Source organism: Opisthorchis viverrini (genome assembly GCF_000715545.1).
Source record: "Opisthorchis viverrini unplaced genomic scaffold opera_v5_43, whole genome shotgun sequence".
Classification (NCBI taxonomy): domain Eukaryota; kingdom Metazoa; phylum Platyhelminthes; class Trematoda; order Opisthorchiida; family Opisthorchiidae; genus Opisthorchis; species Opisthorchis viverrini.
Genome location: NW_008751699.1, coordinates 1,798,437 through 1,821,462, shown reverse-complemented (window position 1 = coordinate 1,821,462; position 23,026 = coordinate 1,798,437). Strand labels below are relative to the sequence as shown.

At 43.6% G+C, this 23,026-nt stretch overlaps 2 protein-coding genes across 2 annotated transcripts in view; one reads left to right on the top strand and one right to left on the bottom strand.

Annotated features, from left to right (window-relative positions):
- T265_03168 (hypothetical protein) overlaps positions 1–4,937 on the top strand; it is a gene marked incomplete at both ends in the record, with an annotated part of 12,150 nt that extends 7,213 nt beyond the window's left edge. The window contains 2 exons of the mRNA XM_009167581.1: positions 337–660; positions 2,980–4,937. Coding sequence (XP_009165845.1) covers positions 337–660; positions 2,980–4,937 — 2,282 coding nt within the window. The remainder of the gene's footprint in view (positions 1–336; positions 661–2,979) is intronic.
- A 1,802-nt stretch (positions 4,938–6,739) lies between these two features.
- Positions 6,740–14,395, bottom strand: T265_03167 (hypothetical protein; the record flags this gene model as incomplete). The annotated part of the gene is made up of 3 exons (XM_009167580.1): positions 6,740–6,916; positions 13,960–14,036; positions 14,242–14,395. 3 exons carry the CDS (start codon positions 14,393–14,395, stop codon positions 6,740–6,742), a joined length of 408 nt encoding a protein of 135 aa, XP_009165844.1.
- Between the last annotated feature and the right edge of the window lie 8,631 nt (positions 14,396–23,026).

Here is a 23,026-nt window from a genome sequence, read left to right as displayed (position 1 = left end):
TAGTCCGGAGATTTGAGCTGATTCATCCAGTATGGTCACAGTTAATCAACCATTCAGCTGTGCAGAGGTGCTTGGTGTCTTCCTGCTGAAGCATCACCCCATTTATAGAGTGATGGGGTTTTTGTTCAACCCCTCCAGTTTCGTTGTTGCAATCATGGAGAGACTATTTCTCTACCCACTCTGGTAAACGTACTGGTTCAATTACATTTTGTGTGGGTCAGGTATGCATTTGTACTACCTTCGAAAATTGCTTGCTCATGGGCCTACTCAATAGTTTAGTTAGTTTTGATCCGACTGGCTCTATAAATATCGCTTCCCTTACATTTTGCATCGCAGACGAAACACCATGGCTTCTTAATGATCCAGAAGGTGAAACTCAACTGGGTGTCTGCCTCAGTCGATCCCTTCAGAGAGCCAAGCGGCGTCAAATGCTTGGACCCAAAGCAAGTCTGTTCGGTGGTCTAGAGTTTTGGCTGTCTCCTGGAGCGTGTCATCGAGACATCTGTGCGAAATTGATCCGAGCATGTGGAGGAGTCGTACGTCAGAAACGGCCGACACAGAAGATGGCCCTGTTGCCCCAACCAAAACAACTTATAATATGTCATGAAGATGATAGTCACGTGGCTAACTATTTGATGCGAATCAAAACCGGGAACAAAGGTGAGTTGAAGTGCCCTGAAACTGTTAGTTATTTATCTTCTAACTTCCAGCAGCGGTTCTTATGAGATCGGTCACTTGCTGCTTGCTTGAATTCTGCACTTTAACTGATCGAGTAGTTGTATTATTTTTGTTGAATTTTATATACATTTGTCAGTCAGAGGTACCGCCCACTACTGCGGTCGATTTTGGCTTGTTTTGGTCGTCTGATTTGGGGGTTCCCACTTAACAATGAAGCAGACCACCGTAGACGACAGATTCAGTTGGATTCCCTTGAGTCTCCTGTCAAACACAAAATCGTTTGCAAAAGAGAGCATTCATGGAAATCTAATCCAGTTCCTTCATGATTTCGTGAAAGACAGATAGCTAAACTTGTTCGTAAGAGATTTATATGAGAAGGCAACATTACGTCGTGTGGTGTTTTGGGTCCGTTTCTACTAGAGTTACCCACCTCAGTTTGCCTTTCTTTCAATAGGAGATAGTGTGTTCTATCAAGCAGTTAAGTGTTTTGATCCATTGTCCAAGATAAAGTACAAATCGGCCCAAATAGCTCGTCCTCCTCCTAGTTGTATAGTTCTAGTTGATTTCCTGAGCCCCCGTGCAATTGTAGGAATTTAAGAGGTTAATAGGAGATAGCGACGGTAATTCTACTGACTGCTCGTAAGAATTATTGTTTTGCCTACTGGTTGTTCACTATAAAGGTCTCATTGAGTGATATTCATTAGCTAAACCACAAAACCTCAGCCCATTTCGCACCATGTACTTCACCAGTATGTTGAAAGAGAATAATGACCAATTGGAGTTTTGTCGAAAGAAATAAAATATTTCAAGTATTACCATAACTAATGTTATCTACTGGATAGAAATTGTATCGCGACAGCTAGCCTTTTTGGTGTTTCGCAAGCGCGATCTCTACTCTTGGATGATATTTTCGTTAATGGTGGGACAGTTTTTCTGGATAGTCCCAGGAATCTCAGAGGAGCGTTTGGGAAACATTCCTAGTTTACCAATGGCTGTCTTCCATTTAACTCGTGACCAGTAGGAAAACCTGCCTCACGACGGTAGGTAGACACAAATGTAGACTTGTTGATAGTATGGGGATGTTTGGAAATTTCATTCCTCTTGCCGAGGATATGTTCGTCCTTATTGAGATTCGTCAGCACTGTACATCTATTCAATCTCCAGCTTATATTTGGGTGCATATCAAGGGTCTAAACTCCAAACGTCGTCATCGTAGACCTACGTTTTCAAAGAAACCAGGTAACTGTGTCCAACTCACAAAGGAAGACGGAAATCATGTGACATGTAGGAGCACCGTCCCACTCGTATGCGGTTTGTAACAAATGATTGCAATCTCACTCTATCCATTTATCCGTTTCATTAGCTTTTACCGTCAGACACTACGTTTACCGTGACTTTCAACACTTCTAGGTTTAAAAGTACCTTTCTTCATCATGGTCTTGTTAAGAGTGGGCCATTTTGCAGAAGGACCGTATCGGACCAATGCGCTGGCACTTCATTAGCCATGCGTATCACGCGGTCGTGCTGAAGAATTAGTACCGTAAAAACGACTGGTGCAGAACCCTCCCTATCACTTGCACCTCTCTTCGTCGCCATTTTCAACGGGTATGCACCTGGAGAAAAGGTTAAATGAATGGTAACTATTCTCTACGAAAGCGAAGTATTTACCATTGTAATGGGATAGGTAATGCGACAGACTAAGTCGGCATAATTTCACCGAACTTTCAAAGAATCGTAGGTTCACCATGTGGTACAACCAACTGCCAGATAATTGGGGACGCAGTTATGACATACGAAACATCATCGGACGAACGAATATGTGTAGCGTTACAGGATTCGCATTTTACGAATCAGTGCTTCACTCCTTCCCGAACCCTCAAAATTCCCCGTAGGTGGATATCCCCCTGGTTGAGATCCACCTCCGTATGCTTGTATTAGTTCTGTTGTAAAAATCCGTTTGCAAAAAGTCTATATCGGATCCCCAAATTCTGTGCTGGTTAAGTAAATGTATGTAAGAACCTATTACGAACCGTGACGGAGATATCGGTGTTTATTCCCCGTCTGGAACATCACACTTGGTAACAGAGCTCTGCGCCATTCAAACCGCACATGGGTCGTTGCACATTACACACGTAAAGCATTGTTTGTCATTTTTTTTTATCACGATATCCATCCTGCCAGCGTATGATTCGCTTTCTAGTTGGCCTAATATTTTTTATGACGGGTCAGATTTCATTAGGGTTAGTTTCGGAAACTGCTTCCTAATTACGAATCAATCCATCTTGTTTTGTTCTTCGACAGCCGTCCATCACGAGGAATTCGTGCTCAGCGGTGTCCTTCGTCAAGAACTCGACTACGAATCCTACCAGATCCAATATGTAAATACACTACAAACTAGTTTAAAAGCAGCTGTTGCAGCGGCCGAGGCAGCGCTTGCTGGTAACGGTTCTCCGCCTCTGATGACTCCAAATACTCCACTGACACCTCGTTTAGGAGTCGATCAAACGGAAAATGCACAACCGTCATCACACAGGCGTGATAGTAGTCATAGTATCAAAATTGACCACCCATCTGGCAGGGTCACACCTAAGGTTCCAGAACCACCATTTATTGCCTGTCTGAGTTCCACATCGACAACCCCTGTAATGTCATTAGTGCATAGCGATCAAGAAAATTTCAAACGGTCTGTTCAACCCATTATACCGAGTTCAACTGCGCACGTCGAAGAATATCCTCCCCTCAGACAAGAAACTCACCATCCAACAGCTTCGACCACCTTGCCCGATTACGGTCTTCACAGGGGACCGATGAATCTGGGTGCTGGTCGTGGGCAGACTATGGGAGCCTCTCTTCCTAGATCGTTTGTCGGACATCATGCAGCTAGCACTAGCCTCCAGCATCTGCTCACGGACTCGAACACTGACTCGAGCATACCGTTGGATCACTATGTCACACCTCATCGTCCACAGCTTACGGGAGAATCAGGGTCGTTGGTATCTCGTCCCCAGGTTAATAGTACTCAGCTACACGTCACAAAGTTTTCTGAAACATTACTACCATGTCATCCACAAACATATAAGGGCATTTTATCGTCTGCGTCGCTGACCGCACCAGTCCAGGCCAATATTTTCCCGTATGATGTAGATCGCCCTGAATCTGGAACTACCAGCGGTCCTCAAGGTAGTGTCAGACCTAAACCAAGTAATTTACTCTTGACTGGATTATCTTCGAATGCCAATCCGAGCCACACTACCGCGTCCCATCGTCCAGTGACCGCACTTACCGCCATGATTGTTGCGGCAGAAACTGGCTCGAATGATCTCGTATCGGGTATGACGTTGGGCAATGCAGAAAATGGCAGTTCTGGGTCCTTTATACTCCCCCACTCCAGCAGCTATCGTTCTCACACATCAGTTACTGTCCCTGTATCTTCTGTTGTCGGCAGCTCCACCAGCGGATTGAACGCTCGAAGCGCCGCAGCTGATGCTCATGCTGTGGCAACTGCAACTGCTGCTGCTGCCAGTGCATTAAGTAGCAGTGAACGAAAATCTATCAAACCTATCAAAGACGGTAGCAACCTTCCTATTCCAGGCGTTCGAAGCCCTAGAGCCACGCTTCCTTCAAACTTCTTTGGTACGGATATTGGCGACCCAAAGAAGCGCGTTCCAAACATACAGCCAATATCTGGCGGGTTCCAGTCACTTTCCTCTTTGGATGCAGTAACAAGTCTGATTACCAGTCAGATGAACTTTCAGTTCCCACCAGCAACGTCTGAACTGGTGAATTTGATACAAACGTACTCTTCGCCAGCTTTCAAAGAAACTGTTCAAGTTGGAAGTCAAATGAATATACCGTCTTGTGAGGTTGTCGGTACCCCCTATGGTCCCCATACAGCAGCATCGAGTCAACAAACCATTCCTTTGCGACCTGTATCAATAACAAGTCAAGTTCCTACCGAATCTGATCCACCCCATGTCTCAGTCGCTGTTACCACTGATACTGCAACCCCATTTGAGGTTTCTTCGTCTCTCTACGGATTTACTAATCTCTCTACAGTCGACCAGCTGCCCGCGAGTCTCTGTGATTCTGATTCTTCGGCACACGCGGCTGTCGTCCTTCATCCTTCCAGCCCACAAGCCCCGACAGCAGCTACACATCTTGGAGAGTTCTCCCCCTCCAGTGTAGTAGGATTCCATCCGGTCTCATCTAGTTCAGATACTTTGACCATACCCACTTCCAGTTTGTTCGAATCCAGATAGGTGAGCTATGATTCGGCGAAAATGTGTCAGTTTCGATTTTTTGTTCCACAAGTTGTTGTGTTTCGGTAAGTCTGGGGTTAAATAGCATTGAGGGGTTCTCCTTATGTGAAATTGGTAAGAGGCATACAAATTTATCGGCCTGTGAGACTGGTATGTGGAGTGCATTTGCCGGTTACCCCCTATGGTCCCCATACAGCAGCATCGAGTCAACAAACCATTCCTTTGCGACCTGTATCAATAACAAGTCAAGTTCCTACCGAATCTGATCCACCCCATGTCTCAGTCGCTGTTACCACTGATACTGCAACCCCATTTGAGGTTTCTTCGTCTCTCTACGGATTTACTAATCTCTCTACAGTCGACCAGCTGCCCGCGAGTCTCTGTGATTCTGATTCTTCGGCACACGCGGCTGTCGTCCTTCATCCTTCCAGCCCACAAGCCCCGACAGCAGCTACACATCTTGGAGAGTTCTCCCCCTCCAGTGTAGTAGGATTCCATCCGGTCTCATCTAGTTCAGATACTTTGACCATACCCACTTCCAGTTTGTCCGAATCCAGATAGGTGAGCTATGATTCGGCGAAAATGTGTCAGTTTCGATTTTTTGTTCCACAAGTTGTTGTGTTTCGGTAAGTCTGGGGTTAAATAAAATAGCATTGTTCTCCTTATGTGAAATTGGTAAGAGGCATACAAATTTATCGGCCTGTGAGACTGGTATGTGGAGTGCATTTGCCGGTTAGCAGTAGTTGGACCAGGTTGTCTGCTCACAACTGGACAGCCACAAGTGGTTGTGTTGTCATGTGCAAGTTGTCGGTACAGAAGTAAACTCCAGACAGTAAGATCATGAATAGGCTTATCTCAAGCCGACCGTTGGTCTTGACGTGTTGGTATGACAATAAGCCTCGTTACCCGTTACTTGGTGAGCATCATACAGCTGCCGTCCCCGCCAAGTTACAACGGCATACCACGCTTCTCCCCCTATTATACACTGCCAACGTCACCTAGTCCCCTCACGAACGGTTTTTCGTAAACCATGTGGTCGACGGCAGGTTGGAAGTGTTTTGGAGAGTTGCCCAGCAAATAGAATAGAATTACTTCTGATCAGTTACCCCGTTTTAGTGGACACAAGGCTGACCCAGTTAGGGTATACACGTCCGCATTTCGCGCAGGTCCATATATTCACGGCTGTGCTGAGGAGCATTTAAGAGATCATTTCTCAAAACCTTTAGTCCCTGAGCAGATAGCCTTTTCTCCGTCTCTTCTTCGACCTCCATTTTCTCCTTTGTTCCAAAACGGAAGCCACAATGCATAAAACCTTCCCCAAGTGTCTCAGGGTTGTGATATACCTGCTGGCGTATCTAAGTCCGGACTTCATTCTTCATTTGACCACAGAAAAACTGTCTCAAGATGCGGCCTTCCCGTCAAGCCAACCGCTCAATTCCACTGAATGATTTTATGTGGACGTTACAAGTAGGTTTGGGTGAAGTTTCTCTGTGAAAAAAAGTAATGTACTCTCGTTCAATCTGTCGAAGTAGAGCACAGTAGTTCTATTCCAATACGCTACAGCTTCCCAGGGTAAGTGATTTTAACAAACTCAAGGATAGTCTTCTTTAAAAAAAACTTATGGGATGCAACAGAATGAGGTGCTAGGAACAGCCATCTAGTTATCAAGTGCTTTACGATAATTACTCAGAATATGATCATGTCATTTAAGTGTACTTATGTGGCAAGCCACCATGTGCCATCCACAACTGTCTAGGTAAAACCGTAAGTATCAGCACAGGAAAGCTAAAACGTGTTACTGATCATAAGACCATAAAATGCCCGTTCAGCTGTAACACCATTTTGGTGCCTGGCTGACGTGCCACCCAAAGGAAATACGAGGATTGGGATACTGCCAGGTTGCCCAAGCGTAGACAAGAGAAGTCAAGAGGCAGAGGTCGAGTCCGAACCACGGACTTTCCGGTCAGTAATTTCGTGCTCTAACCGTTGATGAGGGATGTTAAAAACTTGTATGACCTGAGGGGCGGAATTACTTATATAAAATAGCCTTGGGTTTTGTGCTGTCCACTGTAGATGCAGTCCATATTTCATGCGTCGTAGACGCTTGTCCAGTTGGACTGCTCAAGATATCACTGCAGCCTGACGAAATCGATGGGTTAATTGTGACATTGGCCTCTCATTCCGCCCTGTGAGCGGAGTGCTTTCATCGCACTTCTGCTCTGACATGGAGTGAGCCTCAGTTGAACGTCCATATGGTTGCTAAGTTGACTATTGTGGCACTTTGATGCCCCCGCTACGACCAAAAGCAGCCGGATTTCCTTGTTATTCGGCGACTTCTGAAGCTTCAGTTAGAATACGAGTCGGATTCCTGTGTTTCCTTATTGTTGGTGGCAGGACAGGGTGCTGATGTGAGGTAGCTCAAATACTTGTTCTTCACTTGTCCTGAGGCTTCATTTTACACTTGTCAGCTTGGCATACTTTCAACGTACGTTACCCAATGCATCCATATAATTTGGGTTTACATGCAGTGACTGATTTTCGTTCCTTTCTTTTCAGCTGCAACTACTACTACTACTACACAGTTTGATAATTTGCCTCCTTTGAACCCTCTTATTCAAATCTCCTTGTACTCAGTTTTCGTGTTAATTCGTTCTCTGGTCTTATCGTTCCGTTGTCGCATTATTACGATCGCTGTGCATTTCTGCCACTTACAACCGGTCATCGTTGGTACTGTTAGGTGACCCCGACGAAGTTCCCACTATTCATAGTTACTTTCCTTCCTGTTCTCTATTTTGCTCCTGTAAGTATGACATCCTTGCTTCCGTCACTTTTTCACTGGTATCTTTCATGCCTCTTTTAATCAACAGACCCTTTTGCATTTCTCTGCCCAAATGTCTGGGCTTTTCATCGTCTTTGGGTAGCACGGCTTTTATTCACCTGGTTTGAGCGAACAGTGGAGCAGCCTTGGCAGCTCTTTTTTAGAGTGAGATGTTTCGTGTGGGTCGGTTGCCCAAATACCCATTGTGCCTGCATTACGAAACCGATCGAAGAAGTCTGTTGCGAAGACTTTGGCGATATGTTTAGAGTAGGTTGAAGTAGGGTGTGTCCTATCCCGTAGAAAAACTGTCTACATCCTTTGCTTGTCAACAACGTACTCTAAAATTCAGCGGCTTGCTGGAGAATATCATGTTTGCTAATGTTAACAAATGTACAGAATGAAGTTTTATGCCTTACAATGCTTTATAGTACCCATTTTTTTATCCCTCGCTCCTAGCTGATGTCACTCTTCGTCACTGTAGAGCGACTTTATCCAAGTCACACAAATTGAGAAATGCACGTTTTTGGAAACCATAGTAGGAGGGTTAGTGCTCGTGAGATATCGTGAAGCTGTCTTGGCAGGTATTTCATGTGTCTGCTGTTTTTTCAAACCAAATTGTGGTTTGTCTTTTATGTGCTGTCGAGCACTAGTACCGGAGATTTGGAATGTGCATGACATTCGGTGTGTTTTGGACTTGCTCTTCACAGAACATATATTGGGAGACGAGTCTGTAGCGCTTGTGAACCGAGAACTCAAGAATGCTCACAAGGTTTGATGTTCCATCTCAACATTCGTCAGACGAAGTTGTAAGAATCAACTGACTGGCATTTGCTTCTCAGCCAGGGCAGAGTGTCCCGAAATCAAGCGGCTGCTGGTCGCATTTTTGCGCAGAGGTAGTATAAATGGTGTGGTTATCTTACATGTTACCATGCACTGAATTATTTTGTGAATCCGACAGCTTGCTGAGAAATAGAGTGTAATCGATTTGTATCTGTGGTGAAGTTGTGGCCGGTTCCCGAAAAGTCTCGTCACATAGAGGTCATCAGGTGGGTTTAAATGGGATCAATCACATTTCCTCTTGACCAGCCGTCAGCGTAGACGCACGCGTTCGCCCGCACCAGCTTTAAGCGGTTGGTGGCTTCGTCTGAGAGGTGTGAAGCTTTGACTATCTACGTCTTTACCAAGCGCAACCAGTCGAATTCTAAACCGGTGGCTTGGTCAGAATCGGATCTAGCGTGATGGCATATGACATGTTCATGACAAACAACACAACTATTCACGCCTGGCTGAATCATCGAAACAAGGCAACAAGTTTCACGCCTTGTTCACTCTGTTTGAAGTGGCCACTGCTTTCCACAAACCCTGGGGTCGCAAAATAGTCGATCTCCTTATCCTTATCCAACACTTGCACTGACACGACGTCACTTGCCATCGTGGCTTATGATTATATGGCAAAGATGATACGTTGACTCATTGTTTTGAGTGTCGCACAGCACCGTTTTAACCAAGGTGCTCCCACAGGTACCTGCTGTTGGGTGATCCATAGAGTCTGTTTCAAGTAGAACATAAGGTTGACGGAAACCCGGGGACTGCGCCTACCTGATGAGCCCCAAGAAGGGCGAAACCGGTTGTGGGCTGTCGATGGATTTTCAGCAACCTTATGAGTAGTACATAACTAATAACTACCTCATTTCAATTACTACCGGTGTGCTTACTGGTAGGTGTTTGGAGGAGAGGAGTACTCTTCAGCATGCCCACTCAACTGTGAGTAGATTGGGGTTGAAAGCTAAAGCAGAGTTATCCAAGTTAGGGCAACTTGACTCGCAAATGGTCACTAACGAGGAAAATGGCAGCTGGCTGGACGCCGGAATGTACCGAGTGTGAAATTTCGTTCGATGATTGAAGTTGCATTCACAGCTCTTTCGTTCCCGAATAGAAGTACCCCAACAACTGCGAAAGAGAGTAGTGTCTGAATTGAACACTGAATTCACTATCGTCATGAAGGCACACAGATGGAAATACAGCTGGAGCTACCCACGGCCGTAAAAGTTGGGGAGTGCATATATAATGTCCACCTTGTGGCTGATATATATGATGTCTAAGTCGCCCCACAATGGTTCCGCTGGTGTATTCTGAATGGTTCGCATCAAACAATCCCTTTCTGGGGCGATGTCCTTCAGTCACTAAATTTAGCCACTTACCCTTGGGCGAGTTCAGCTACTCCTTATGGATCGTATAAACGCTGCTAAAAAGTTCGTTAACGCACTTCAGTTTTGAGTGGTGTATTCGCATGTTTACCAAGCTACTATCAACTCCTTTTATTATTAACATCCAGTTTGGTTTTCTTCTGTGAGCTGAACTACGTCATTTCATACATGGCACCTGTACTATCGGTTCCATTTTCAAGATGTCACGGAATTCCCCTAATAAAATTTTTCAAGAGAATCTTTTAAATGATCGGACTGAATCTCGAAGCGTCTCGATGGAGCTCTGACGATGACTCCATATCAAACCCAGAATTTGGAGGTGTGTAACTCTCCCGGTTTCGTGCCTGCTTTTGGTCACCACTTGTGACATCGAGTTATCTCCAGGCTTGTGTCGAGACGCTGAGGTTGTTGTCGAGTTGTACGGATTTTTTTCGAGACATGGCGTCTTAAAAAAAGTGCGCGGATCCAAGGCCTTCAAATTCAGCATCCTCTGACGGTGACTTTCATCCATTTATCGATTGGCATGCTTGTCTCTTAAAATTTCGATGTTCCCGTTGTTCGTGAAACTAACGGAGTGTTCAAAATTCTCTTTGAATTTTGATAGCTATACTAGGTTGGGGAAATTTCTTTTGCGTCATCCATTCAAGGCTTTGATCTTGAGCATTAAAGCGGAACAAGGAGGAGGAGTGAAGTTCCGCAAAGACGTCACAACTATAGGAAAAATACAGAAACTCTGTGGTAGTTTTCTGTACGTGGTTGTGGCAGTTGACACATTCAGCTAGCTCACAGTACGGTTAACAATCGCTACAATGCCTTTTCATCAGGTTTTCCACGCAAAATTTCTACAAGTGTGCTTGAACAAGTTATTCGCAGCTACTGATCGGTTGGGTTAACTCTGCCATATTCTGTCGAAATCGGGCTTTGGTTGAAGTACAAAAGATTAGAGGTATCTGTAGTGTAAAATTACCTTACATGCCGGGATAAAATTGTCCAGCAAATTGCACAGATTATGTTGTGCAGGTGAGGTTAGTGTATACCGAAGTGCCGCGAACAATGTGTCACCATTTCGTTCTTTTTAGGAATCATGAGAATGAATCGTACTCTCATTGCCCGAGTAAAACTTAGCAACACAGTTCATGTCATGTGATCTACTGTAGACTAATTTTCCAGTGACCACTTGTCAAACCTCATTTGCATTATAAGGTTTCATATGGAACTTTGAATCCGCCTCCTCATCCGCAAGCCATGGGTAATCTCGTGGATGTCCCCGCTGCGAAGCCGATACTCAAGCATCTAGTCAGTAGGAAAAGAACGCAATACTGATGAGCCGCATGTGACCAAGTGTCATGGTGTTCAGTCAGTAACCGGAAGATTGTGAGTGCAGATTTGTTAGGTGCACCCCGCTGATTTCGAAAACTGCAGTTCCTTCTGGTTGATCATCTTCAATTGATTTTAGTGCGACCTTCTAGTTCGTAATGTAAAGCTGCCTTCGCGACACTGTCTACTGTTCTCTGTTGAAGGAGGAAGCAGAAAATGTCATTTCTATGGAACTGGGGTCAGTTATCTGTCAGGGTAGCTTTTAAGGTACCAACCAGTTGTAGTCCCTTGTAAGATTTAATGGTTTTTCGCGGTTGCATACGCTTCGTAGGACGGGCTGGCTCTACTCAACCCATTGAACCAAATTCCCCTTAGTTCCAGGGCTAGCGCTCACGAAATTTGAAGATAGATGCCAACGTATGGAGAATTTTGTGTTCACGTTCATTACAATTCATGGCTCTTTGGACAGTACCCAATTTCCTAATAAGTTTTGTTTGCTGAACGTCATCTGTGTAAGAGTGGAGTGCTCTGCTTTTGCTTATTTATGGGTCCTCGGCTACGGTTGGTTATGTTCCCGTTGATCGAAAAGTGTCTATCTGGTCACGCCGATGGATGACTACCTTGCAGCAACTCAACAGCTGTTTTTACTGCTTGAACGGCTATGGTCGGCCAACTCGATGAATTCCGTGATTACTGTATGAGTAAATCGTTACGTCACTCCAAAGTTACCTCTACAAGCTTTCACAAAAACCAGATGGGTGATCCTTACTTTCCACCTATCCCTGGAGGTGTACAATGAACTCGTTGATGTTGCCTTTACAATGTTCTAGGTAAGCCATATGAATCATTCTTTAGTAAAATCAATGAAGTAAATGACTGATGGCTTCACCAAAATGTGCGCATACTTTCAGGATCAAACAAGTCCATCATCCAAGCATACAGGCTTTGTGACATTTTACTCTTGGAGGTGTTGAGGGTTTCCTTGGTAGTCATACTGACGCAAAGCTGTTGTCCATTTCATTAGCCCGTACTCGTTGCCAGCACAACTGAAATTTTGCTTGAAGTTGGTCGTCGATTTTGGGCTACAAAATGCGGATGGTCCTATACCGGGATAGCCAAAGAGTATACTTTCCCAGTAGGAATTCCTCAGAAGGTGAGTCACTCTGATGGGATGGTTGGTATTGATTGCTCCGAGGATCACGTGGGCTAGATCGGTTCCGTTTTCTGGTGTACAGCTAAGATTATGAGGCTGCACTCCTCAATGGGAAAGTGTGTAGGTAGTGAAATGTCTGTTCAGGCAATGAACATTCTCCTTTTGGGAACAACGCTGCTGACGACGAAGGGCATGTTGTAAACGTCTAGCCCTAAAAATGGCAGTGCAAATGAGTCAGGAAATAGAACCTAGGGTACAACCAACGCCATACAAGTTAAGAACAGTCTTTTGTACATCCAGGAACTGGGCAGAGGTAAGAGTTCTCACTCAGGAAAAATCCAGTTTACTTATGTAGGGATTTTAGGCTTCTTTTGTATGCAGGTAATCGCTCTCCTTTACTAGCACTCCATTGACCTCAAGAATATTCTATTGTGATTGGTTCGTTCCTTACTGGGCCTGGCACCGGCTACCGTCAACCAGTGTTTGTTCAGAGTCCCCAAATAATATGCCTGCAACACTGAACAAAACAAGTACATCTCACTCATTCCCTAATTGTGGCCCCTGGTTGCTTTCAGTTGTGCTGTGTTCGACCGATTGGTTCGAGGATAATTCGTTGAAATTAGTATGATCATTGCTCGTTTGTGTAGTCACCTTGCGAAGCGCTTGACAGCCATAGGCTTTCTCTAGTCCGATGTCTCCTACGCCCACTGTGGTGGGAAATTTCAAAACTTACATAGAGCCGGATATAACTCGAAACTATCTTGTGTTTACCATTATGAAGAAGCACACATTGAGCTAAGCTACATCACTACCGAACGGACCATCAGGCATAAGCACTTCCCACAGGAAAGCTTTTTAGCCACGCGATTCGGAATGTTGGTAGGAAGGCAATTGATAATATCTTCGAATCGAGGCCTCATTGGCATACTCATTAATAGTTCAAGGCTCAGACATTCCTTCCGCCGGCTAGAATTAGACGGCACATTTGGCTTCCAAAGGCTTTTTATTCACGAAATGAGGCCTCTTCCCGCTTGATGTGCATTTTTCATTTGGATACTAGATTTGCAATCACTGCCACACAGCTAACCTTCTGTCCAGTGTTCTCAAGTATGATAGTATCTCAACGAGCTCGAGCGATTGCTTCCATTCAGAAGTTTTCAAATTATGTATTCGTTAGCATTTTCGTCCGTCGAAATTCATTGGTAAGAAATTACTCCTTTCCAACTTTCAATTCATGTCACGAGTGCACACTTGTCAACAACAGAACTGACATCCAGCAAACGAAGGTATCCAGCGAAAAGGACACACAAACAGCTGTCACAGACCTCCCAGCTGCCTGGCCACCTGTCATCGACAAACACTTGTAAAATGCGCCAGACCGATCGGCTGTTACTACCTCGGTTAGAAATTTCAGTGTAAACGTTTGACATGAGTTTGACATCCAGTTGTGTGTGTATGTATGGATATGCTTTACGCGTGGATTTTCGTGTTATTTTCATTTTATTCACGTTTGATGGGTAGACATACAGGTGACTTTGCGTATGAACACTCAGCATAATGCTCGCCGTTGGCAACACAGCTCTCCTCATCTAGAGCGACCCAGTCTAGGAAACAAAATACCACAGCGCTAGGTGGGATTGTTGCTTTGGGAACCAAGTCTAAATTGACACAGTGTTCGATTTATATGCATAAAGTGAATGACATATTAGAACAGTGGTCGCATGGAAACATGATTATATGTAAGCCTAGAAAATTCCAGTTATATTTAGCGTAGAATTCTAAATAGAGAGCTACTCTTTTGCGAAATACACTCATTTGCGAACAAATTTGGTTTTGCGGGAAACTCATCGGAATCGGAATCTGAATCTTTCGTTTGTGGTGTTTCCAGACAAAGTCTATGCATGTGTCGCGATATCTCGAGTATCGTAGCGACTGAAACATGAGGCGGCCTGGTGCAGCACATTCAGTTGCCTGAAAACATCATAAACAAGTGATTCAGCTGGGTTCTAGGTGAGTCTCTCGCAAAACCAAATTAGTTTGCAAATTGGTGTATTTCGCTAATTTCTTTGAGTTTGGATTCGAGTAGAACATAGAGTTGACGAAAACTCGGGGGATTCGCCTTCCTGATGAGCCCCAAGAAGTTGTCCTTTTGCTTTTGAGGTATGACTAAATTTGAAGCTCCAGGTAACTCTATCGGATGTATATTGGCTTGTGGGGCTACGTCCACATTTCTTCCTGTGTGACACTTCACATTTCCATGGTTCGAGATTTCGTCACGTTCTTCGATTCGTAAAATATTATGCCTCATACAAAGTGACCTCATATATGCCAACCGGTCTTTCTATATGACGCGCCCGTGGCATTATTTTAACAGATTGCTTGTAACTAACTCGGATATCGCATGGCGCTACGTTCAGCGAAAATGGTGAAATTCAGCTCGGCTATCGGAGGTTAATTAGAACACATAAGCTCAGCCAATGCAAGACGCTCTCGACTCTCGGTTGATTGCTGTGACATAATTGACCCGAGTGGCAGTGGCTATCCGAAGAGAGCAAAGTCGACAAACGATGCTTGTTAGGACAGATACCCTAACACATCGCACAGCTATATCACACCAGTAAGAATCATTCGTACCGGTTGAACAAACTTCAGTGGGACATCCATAAAATAGGGGATTAGTAGAGAAAACTACTCACAAGGTTGCTGAAGACTCTTCGACAGCCCATGACCGGTTTATCCCTTCTTGGAGCTCGTCAGCTGGGCGCAGTCTCCGAGTTTCCGTCAACCTTATGCTCCTCCAACTGCATCCAGTAGTTTAGTGTCAACGTAATTATCCATGAGATTATCGCATGCATTGAAGTGTTTCCTCTTCTAATTTGTCAGAAGTCATCACCGCACAATCTAAGACATACAAATTGTATTTGTTGAACAGATTCCTTATTTTCGGGCTGTTAAAAATGGCTTTCAGGAAACCAACTAATGCCGAAGACAACTCAGTGATACGTGGTTGATGAAAATACTTTGATAGAGGGGGATATATTCATCATCATCTTACGTTTGGTCCCACTTCAGATTATTTGCGTGAAGTTAGGTGCTGTAGTTTTTTATTCCTCTGTGGGTTCTTGCGACATATTGTGGTCACGCGACTGTGAATTACCCTTCAAATTGCCCTGCGCTAAATGCTAGGGTACAATTTTCACCAAGTTTCCGTAAGACGTTTTGTTTAATTTTAGTTCAGTAGAGTGGCTGAGAGGATTTAAAACTTCGCGCACAAATGCTAAATGAAATCCGCCCCAACCCTGCTCACTCTTTCAGAACTATCGGACTTCCAGTTGCATGCTTCCAACAAAGGAAGTCGTAAATTCTAGCGTTTCATCGGACGGTCACCTTAAACGTTCAAATTAACCGTAACACGCAAATTGATGTCGATGCAATATGAGATGCAAGAGCGAATCGGCCAACTGTCTATCCTTCCATCAACCAAGATACTGCTATTTTAATCTTCAGAAACGTAATTGTCATTCAGTTGTTTGAAACTGCGCCTTCAATAGGCACCATATTTTGAAGTAAGGTAAACCTCTCCTTAACAGTTCGATTACTCAAATAGTATAATTCTCTATATGGACATCATAACCTCATAATCAACAGTTAGAGACTGCTCGTAATGGATTGACAGCCCGTAGAGAGTCAAAGCGACAATTTCCTTCCCGCCAAGCTTCAATGTGTCACCCCGGAGAAGGGTTTCCATTCAAGGGCGATCACTTGTATACTTTCTCAGGGGTGGCCCCACGGTCGACTTGCTATATTTTCAGTTGACCCGTGGGATGCGTTTACGATCCTCAACGTAATCTGAAGCCATTAAACTATGTCTAATGCGGTGTCAGTCAAACTGGCACAAAAGAACGTGGGATTGTGTACAGTGAGCAAGCACTTAAGTATAGCTAATGGAAAACCAAAGCCTTCCATTGCCGAATCAGCTTACACTCTCGTCTATTCACTTCTGTGTGTTCGGTATGCCGGACATATTTCCATTTCTGATAATCTGCTTGTTATTATTTGGTTAATTCCGCGTAGCTGTGATGAAACAGGCGTCTCACGGCCTCGACTATTTTGTGTACTTGCGGATGTGATTTAATGACCAGAACGATTGCACTGTGACATGCAGAGCAGCGACTTTTGAGGATTGCTATATTTAATTGTCGCAAAGCACTACAAATCGAAGTCAGTGCACAAGATTAATGATTCCGTATGTTCAGACCATGGAATTTTAAAGCTCGAATTTATTCGAAATATTCTCAAAATTAGCAATCATAATCTTTGTGGGTTAACAACGATGTGACATGCGTGTTTTCCTTTGCAAATCACGTTTATAATAATGGGAGACTTAATTGGATCTCAGCTGGTTCTGTCCCCTACAATATGCTTTAACCGAATTTGCTGCACAGAAAATTTTAACTGAGCTGCTGTAACAACTTTTTGGTTGCATAGCTGCAATGCCGTCCGAAAGAAGCATGAGGGCTGAGGCACAGCCGGGTTACTTAAGCCCAGGCAGGAACACTGTATGCTCAGGGTGGATTCGAACCACGGACATTCCGGTCAGTGCTGCTATTTGCTGCCCAAAGCCACCTCAAATTTATCGTGTGGTAACGATTACCATATTTGGGTGAGGGGTATCACAAAAGATTCATCAGAATCTCTAGACAACGACAACTTGTTTGCAAATGGGTGTTTATTTGTACAATTCGTAAGCCATTTTTACGGATGACTTTTGATATGTAGGAACTGGGGAGCTGCGCCCACTTGATGAGCCAGACGATGAACGTTAGTTCCTCAGTACTGTTGATTCCTGTTTTCTCACAGGCGCTGTCCACAATAATCAACCTGTTTGGCTACAAAAGCCGGTGGGACTCTACATCTATTTGATTTTGGCTTGTACCATGAACGATTTGCTTATTCCGAATCCTTCGCTGTTTCTCGAGTATTGTCAGACGCGACAGCCCGTAGAGAGTCAAAGCGACAATTTCCTTCCCGCCAAGCTTCAATGTGTCACCCCGGAGAAGGGTTTCCATTCAAGGGCGATCACTTGTATACTTTCTCAGGGGTGGCCCCACGGTCGACTTGCTATATTTTCAGTTGACCCGTGGGATGCGTTTACGATCCTCAACGTAATCTGAAGCCATTAAACTATGTCTAATGCGGTGTCAGTCAAACTGGCACAAAAGAACGTGGGATTGTGTACAGTGAGCAAGCACTTAAGTATAGCTAATGGAAAACCAAAGCCTTCCATTGCCGAATCAGCTTACACTCTCGTCTATTCACTTCTGTGTGTTCGGTATGCCGGACATATTTCCATTTCTGATAATCTGCTTGTTATTATTTGGTTAATTCCGCGTAGCTGTGATGAAACAGGCGTCTCACGGCCTCGACTATTTTGTGTACTTGCGGATGTGATTTAATGACCAGAACGATTGCACTGTGACATGCAGAGCAGCGACTTTTGAGGATTGCTATATTTAATTGTCGCAAAGCACTACAAATCGAAGTCAGTGCACAAGATTAATGATTCCGTATGTTCAGACCATGGAATTTTAAAGCTCGAATTTATTCGAAATATTCTCAAAATTAGCAATCATAATCTTTGTGGGTTAACAACGATGTGACATGCGTGTTTTCCTTTGCAAATCACGTTTATAATAATGGGAGACTTAATTGGATCTCAGCTGGTTCTGTCCCCTACAATATGCTTTAACCGAATTTGCTGCACAGAAAATTTTAACTGAGCTGCTGTAACAACTTTTTGGTTGCATAGCTGCAATGCCGTCCGAAAGAAGCATGAGGGCTGAGGCACAGCCGGGTTACTTAAGCCCAGGCAGGAACACTCTGTATGCTCAGGGTGGATTCGAACCACGGACATTCCGGTCAGTGCTGCTATTTGCTGCCCAAAGCCACCTCAAATTTATCGTGTGGTAACGATTACCATATTTGGGTGAGGGGTATCACAAAAGATTCATCAGAATCTCTAGACAACGACAACTTGTTTGCAAATGGGTGTTTATTTGTACAATTCGTAAGCCATTTTTACGGATGACTTTTGATATGTAGGAACTGGGGAGCTGCGCCCACTTGATGAGCCAGACGATGAACGTTAGTTCCTCAGTACTGTTGATTCCTGTTTTCTCACAGGCGCTGTCCACAATAATCAACCTGTTTGGCTACAAAAGCCGGTGGGACTCTACATCTATTTGATTTTGGCTTGTACCATGAACGATTTGCTTATTCCGAATCCTTCGCTGTTTCTCGAGTATTGTCAGACGCTTGCATGTTTAACTATAAGAGACCGATGATTGCTGTTTTTAGAACGTATTTTAGTACATGTGCATTATAGAGTATTACAAGTCTTCGAAAGCTATGCCAGTTACCTAGTGGTGGTTGCCTCGGCTGTCAACGTCGTAAACGAATGTACGTTAGATAACATGAAATGTGATTTGGATTTGAAAACGCTCCAGCTTTAAATTCATTCGGTTTGCGTTAGTCATGCGTTAAAAGTTTAAAAACTGGCACACTATTGGGATATTGTGTACAAATCCTTCTTTAACGCTTGTCACGAAAGTAGCAAAGACCATCTTTGCACAACGGCTGAAATATGTCACTTACTGTAACTTTCAGTTTCCTTCAGTTAATCGTTCTTTGCTTAACTTTGACGCTATAACTGAAGAACTGTGGTTCGAGTCAGTTAATTTTTGACTTGGACCCGTAGAATCTAGTCTCACAACCACATGCAAAATGCCGGCCACGTATATGTATCATCTCAATAAGATGTATTTTAGAGAAGAAACAGAAACTTGGGGCTTGGGTGTTCAGATGAAACGTTCCCTATGAGATAGGACCATTTCTAAATGGATATTTTGTTCTCTACACTCTCAGCCGTTTTCAGCTAAAAAGCCAAAATAATTGTATAGCTATTTCATACTTATTGGGCACTTTACGAAACTCTAGAATGTATCGATTTCGAGACTTCTGGTCTACCAGTTACCGTTCGGTTAGCTGATCAACAGTGTGGTTAAATACCACTGAGGCAAGATTTAGCGCTACCCATTTTCACTCGGGATCTACATCATGTGGGCACCTGTTGACTGGCTTCTTGGGTGAGGAATTCCCAGATGGAAAGCCCATGTGTCCTATGAATTGTTATTTCTTGTGAGCTGCTTATAGAATGTGTGAGGTGATCTAAAAATAATTTTGGTCAATTTTCCATTCTCGATGCTTTTTTCGCGTTTTTCGATGATGTAACTGTGCTGGATCTTTGAGAACAGAAAAATTCTCGCAGCACACGGAACAAGTTATTTTTCACGTCATCTCGATTTTATTATCTTTGTCCGTGTGGGAAATGCTGTTATCCCTTCACTTGGGACAAACAGTGGGAAAATATCAGTTTGAGATGGACGTCCTTAATGTACAGTTTGGCTGCACGAAATTAGATGTAAAAGTAATCCAGTTTTTTTTCCACATGCCGCTCACGGAACAAACAAATAGAGCTCAATAACACACTGATTTTCAATACAAATTCCCTGTATCCTAATTTCAAACTTTAATACTGGTTGTGGCGTGTGTAATTACAGCTCATCGTTGTCTTGTGAATGGTCAACCAGCACTTGTCGATTGGTTGTTACACACAGGCAAAAAAATGCTGACAGCAGAGGGCTGTTCATGGCAAGTGCTTGCACCAGCAGTCAAGCCAAAACATGCTCTCTATTAGTATAGCAATGTAGTAATGTTTTATTATTTTCATTTGTGATTTCGGATTCTATTCAACTAACCAAATCCAATTCTATCGCTATCTTGATGTCCCCTTCAAAGACTCCCACATGATTTAGTGATCGTCAATGCATTGAGAGATTTCAAGCTCACTGATTTCCTATAAGGGGAGATCAATCCAAGAGTGCCGTTGCATGACAGGCTCATTATGCGGGATCACTGTGCTCATGGTTTAGTGTAACTTTTACTTCAGTGCTTTCAGATATGGTGGCAACAGTTTGAACTGGAAAAGTCACTTTTCGTCTCAATGGATCCTCTGTTAAACAAATTTGCGAGATTTCATTAAAGGGCGGCAGTTGTATTCAATATCCTATTTGAAGAGTTTTAAAAATCACAGCACACTATGATGACGGTTCAATTCTATTTATGGAATCTCGTTCACGATGCCAGTTAAGCGAGCCAAGAGAAGTGGCTCACAAGCAAGTATCTATGTTACTTTTTGCCACCATTCAAGCCCCTCCTACTTGGAATCAATACCTCAAAGAATTAGTATGTGGCCCTATTCTCTGGTGAACCATTGACCCTAAATTACCGAACCAACTTCCGGTAATTTTTTGCGCGCACCTTTTCATCACGTGCTTCCACGTGTTGTTCGCACATATTTGATGTAGAGTCTATTCGACTTGTAAGGTTATCGAGGAATGCAGTTTTTACGGCTTTTTTAAACTTTCTTGCACTCACAGGTCCAACAATCTAAACGGAAATGTCCGTGGTTCGAGGTTTGCAACTGTTTTCTACACATATGTTTATACTTGTGCAAGTTTTATACATATCATACTGCAATTTTGCTGATAGATCTCGAAGCTTCACAATCCTTGGCTCGTGATTTCATCACTCATTGCATCACTCTATTAGATTTTAAACGGATACGTCACTTTTTCTATAATTTGGCGTGTGTAAAATCCAGAAATGATGAGTTGTGAAACTCCTTTCGGAACCGAGCAATTTTGCCTTCAACTCATTGCTTGTAAAAACTCCAAACCCACTGCATGGTTGTTATTAGTTCCCCCATGGGAACTGCAAAAGTTACCGATTCTACTACCGACCTCTGGCAGTCAGGTTTCCAACAAATTTTGAGGCATTTACCAAACCAGTGCGATTTAATTTCGTCCGAAAATTGACATGACCACAGTGCTAAATCATCCATAACACCTTGACGGCGGTGTGGACGTTCTGAGTAACCATCAGACAGTTTGGGCGCATTATGTTCAACGCTGGGAAGTGGGTCATAGGTCGATTTTTCCACAAGACTCAGTCATGTGTCTGAAAATGGTTGCCCCGGATGTCAATCTTCCACACCTCAATGAAGCGTGAAATGTCTGCCTCTTAGGTAATGTGATTTGTTCGCACAATGCATCAGAACTCCGACACTCAAATGAACTAGTTTATCTCTACTTATTAATCGCTTCATCTGATCTATTGTAATAGCCCCTCTTGCAGTAATATGAAGCGTGGTAACTAATGCGAAGTGAGTGATTCGCTCGGAAAAAAATTTGGTCTTACAAACACTGCGCACATAGACTTAGGAAGCGTGGGGCAAGAGGACTATATGTTAATCCTTTTGATATTATTTTACCTTAAGTATGAGCAATAAGGACAGCATGGATGTAAGAGTTTTGAGACCTTCTGACTTGAGTAACTCACTAATCTTTAGATTCTGTGCACTGTTAGCTATGGTTGGTCCCAAAAGTCTCCACACAGGGACTTCATCGACTTATAGCTGGTCCGGTGGAAGTAAAGCTTGACAATGTTAGTGTGGTCTAGTCTTTAGGAATGAATATGCGAAGATTGACGAGGCCCAGGTGAGATTCCAGATAATCGCTTAGAATACAGTTTCTATAAGCGGAACATCTGTATATGCTGACTGTAGTATCTCAAATGAGCACATCAATTTCTGGAAGTTGTCAGAGTGCTCTACGTGGGGTAAAAGTTCATCAGTACTTTTGAAGCGTTGTTTTGTGAGGATTTTTCTGGCGGGGCTACGAATATCTGCAAGCCATTTAGTCAGTTGATGATAGGTTACTCCTGCATAGCTAAAATTGCACGAATGCATACACTGGGTTTATGAAAAAAGCAAGTCGTCATTTTAAAATTCCGCCCGGAATTTCTGAGTGAACCTGCAAGGAATCAGAACTCGGATATTTATTTGAGCTCTTTAGGGAGCATCGGCTTGAGCCTCTCGAGAACAAAAATGGTTCAAGCCGAAACTGGTAGACCCCTGTGCACTGTTAGCTATGGTTGGTCCCAAAAGTCTCCACACAGGGACTTCATCGACTTATAGCTGGTCCGGTGGAAGTAAAGCTTGACAATGTTAGTGTGGTCTAGTCTTTAGGAATGAATATGCGAAGATTGACGAGGCCCAGGTGAGATTCCAGATAATCGCTTAGAATACAGTTTCTATAAGCGGAACATCTGTATATGCTGACTGTAGTATCTCAAATGAGCACATCAATTTCTGGAAGTTGTCAGAGTGCTCCTACGTGGGGAAAAGTTCATCAGTACTTTTGAAGCGTTGTTTTGTGAGGATTTTTCTGGCGGGGCTACGAATATCTGCAAGCCATTTAGTCAGTTGATGATAGGTTACTCCTGCATAGCTAAAATTGCACGAATGGATACACTGGGTTTATGAAAAAAGCAAGTCGTCATTTTAAAATTCCGCCCGGAATTTCTGAGTGAACCTGCAAGGAATCAGAACTCGGATATTTATTTGAGCTCTTTAGGGAGCATCGGCTTGAGCCTCTCGAGAACAAAAATGGTTCAAGCCGAAACTGGTAGACCC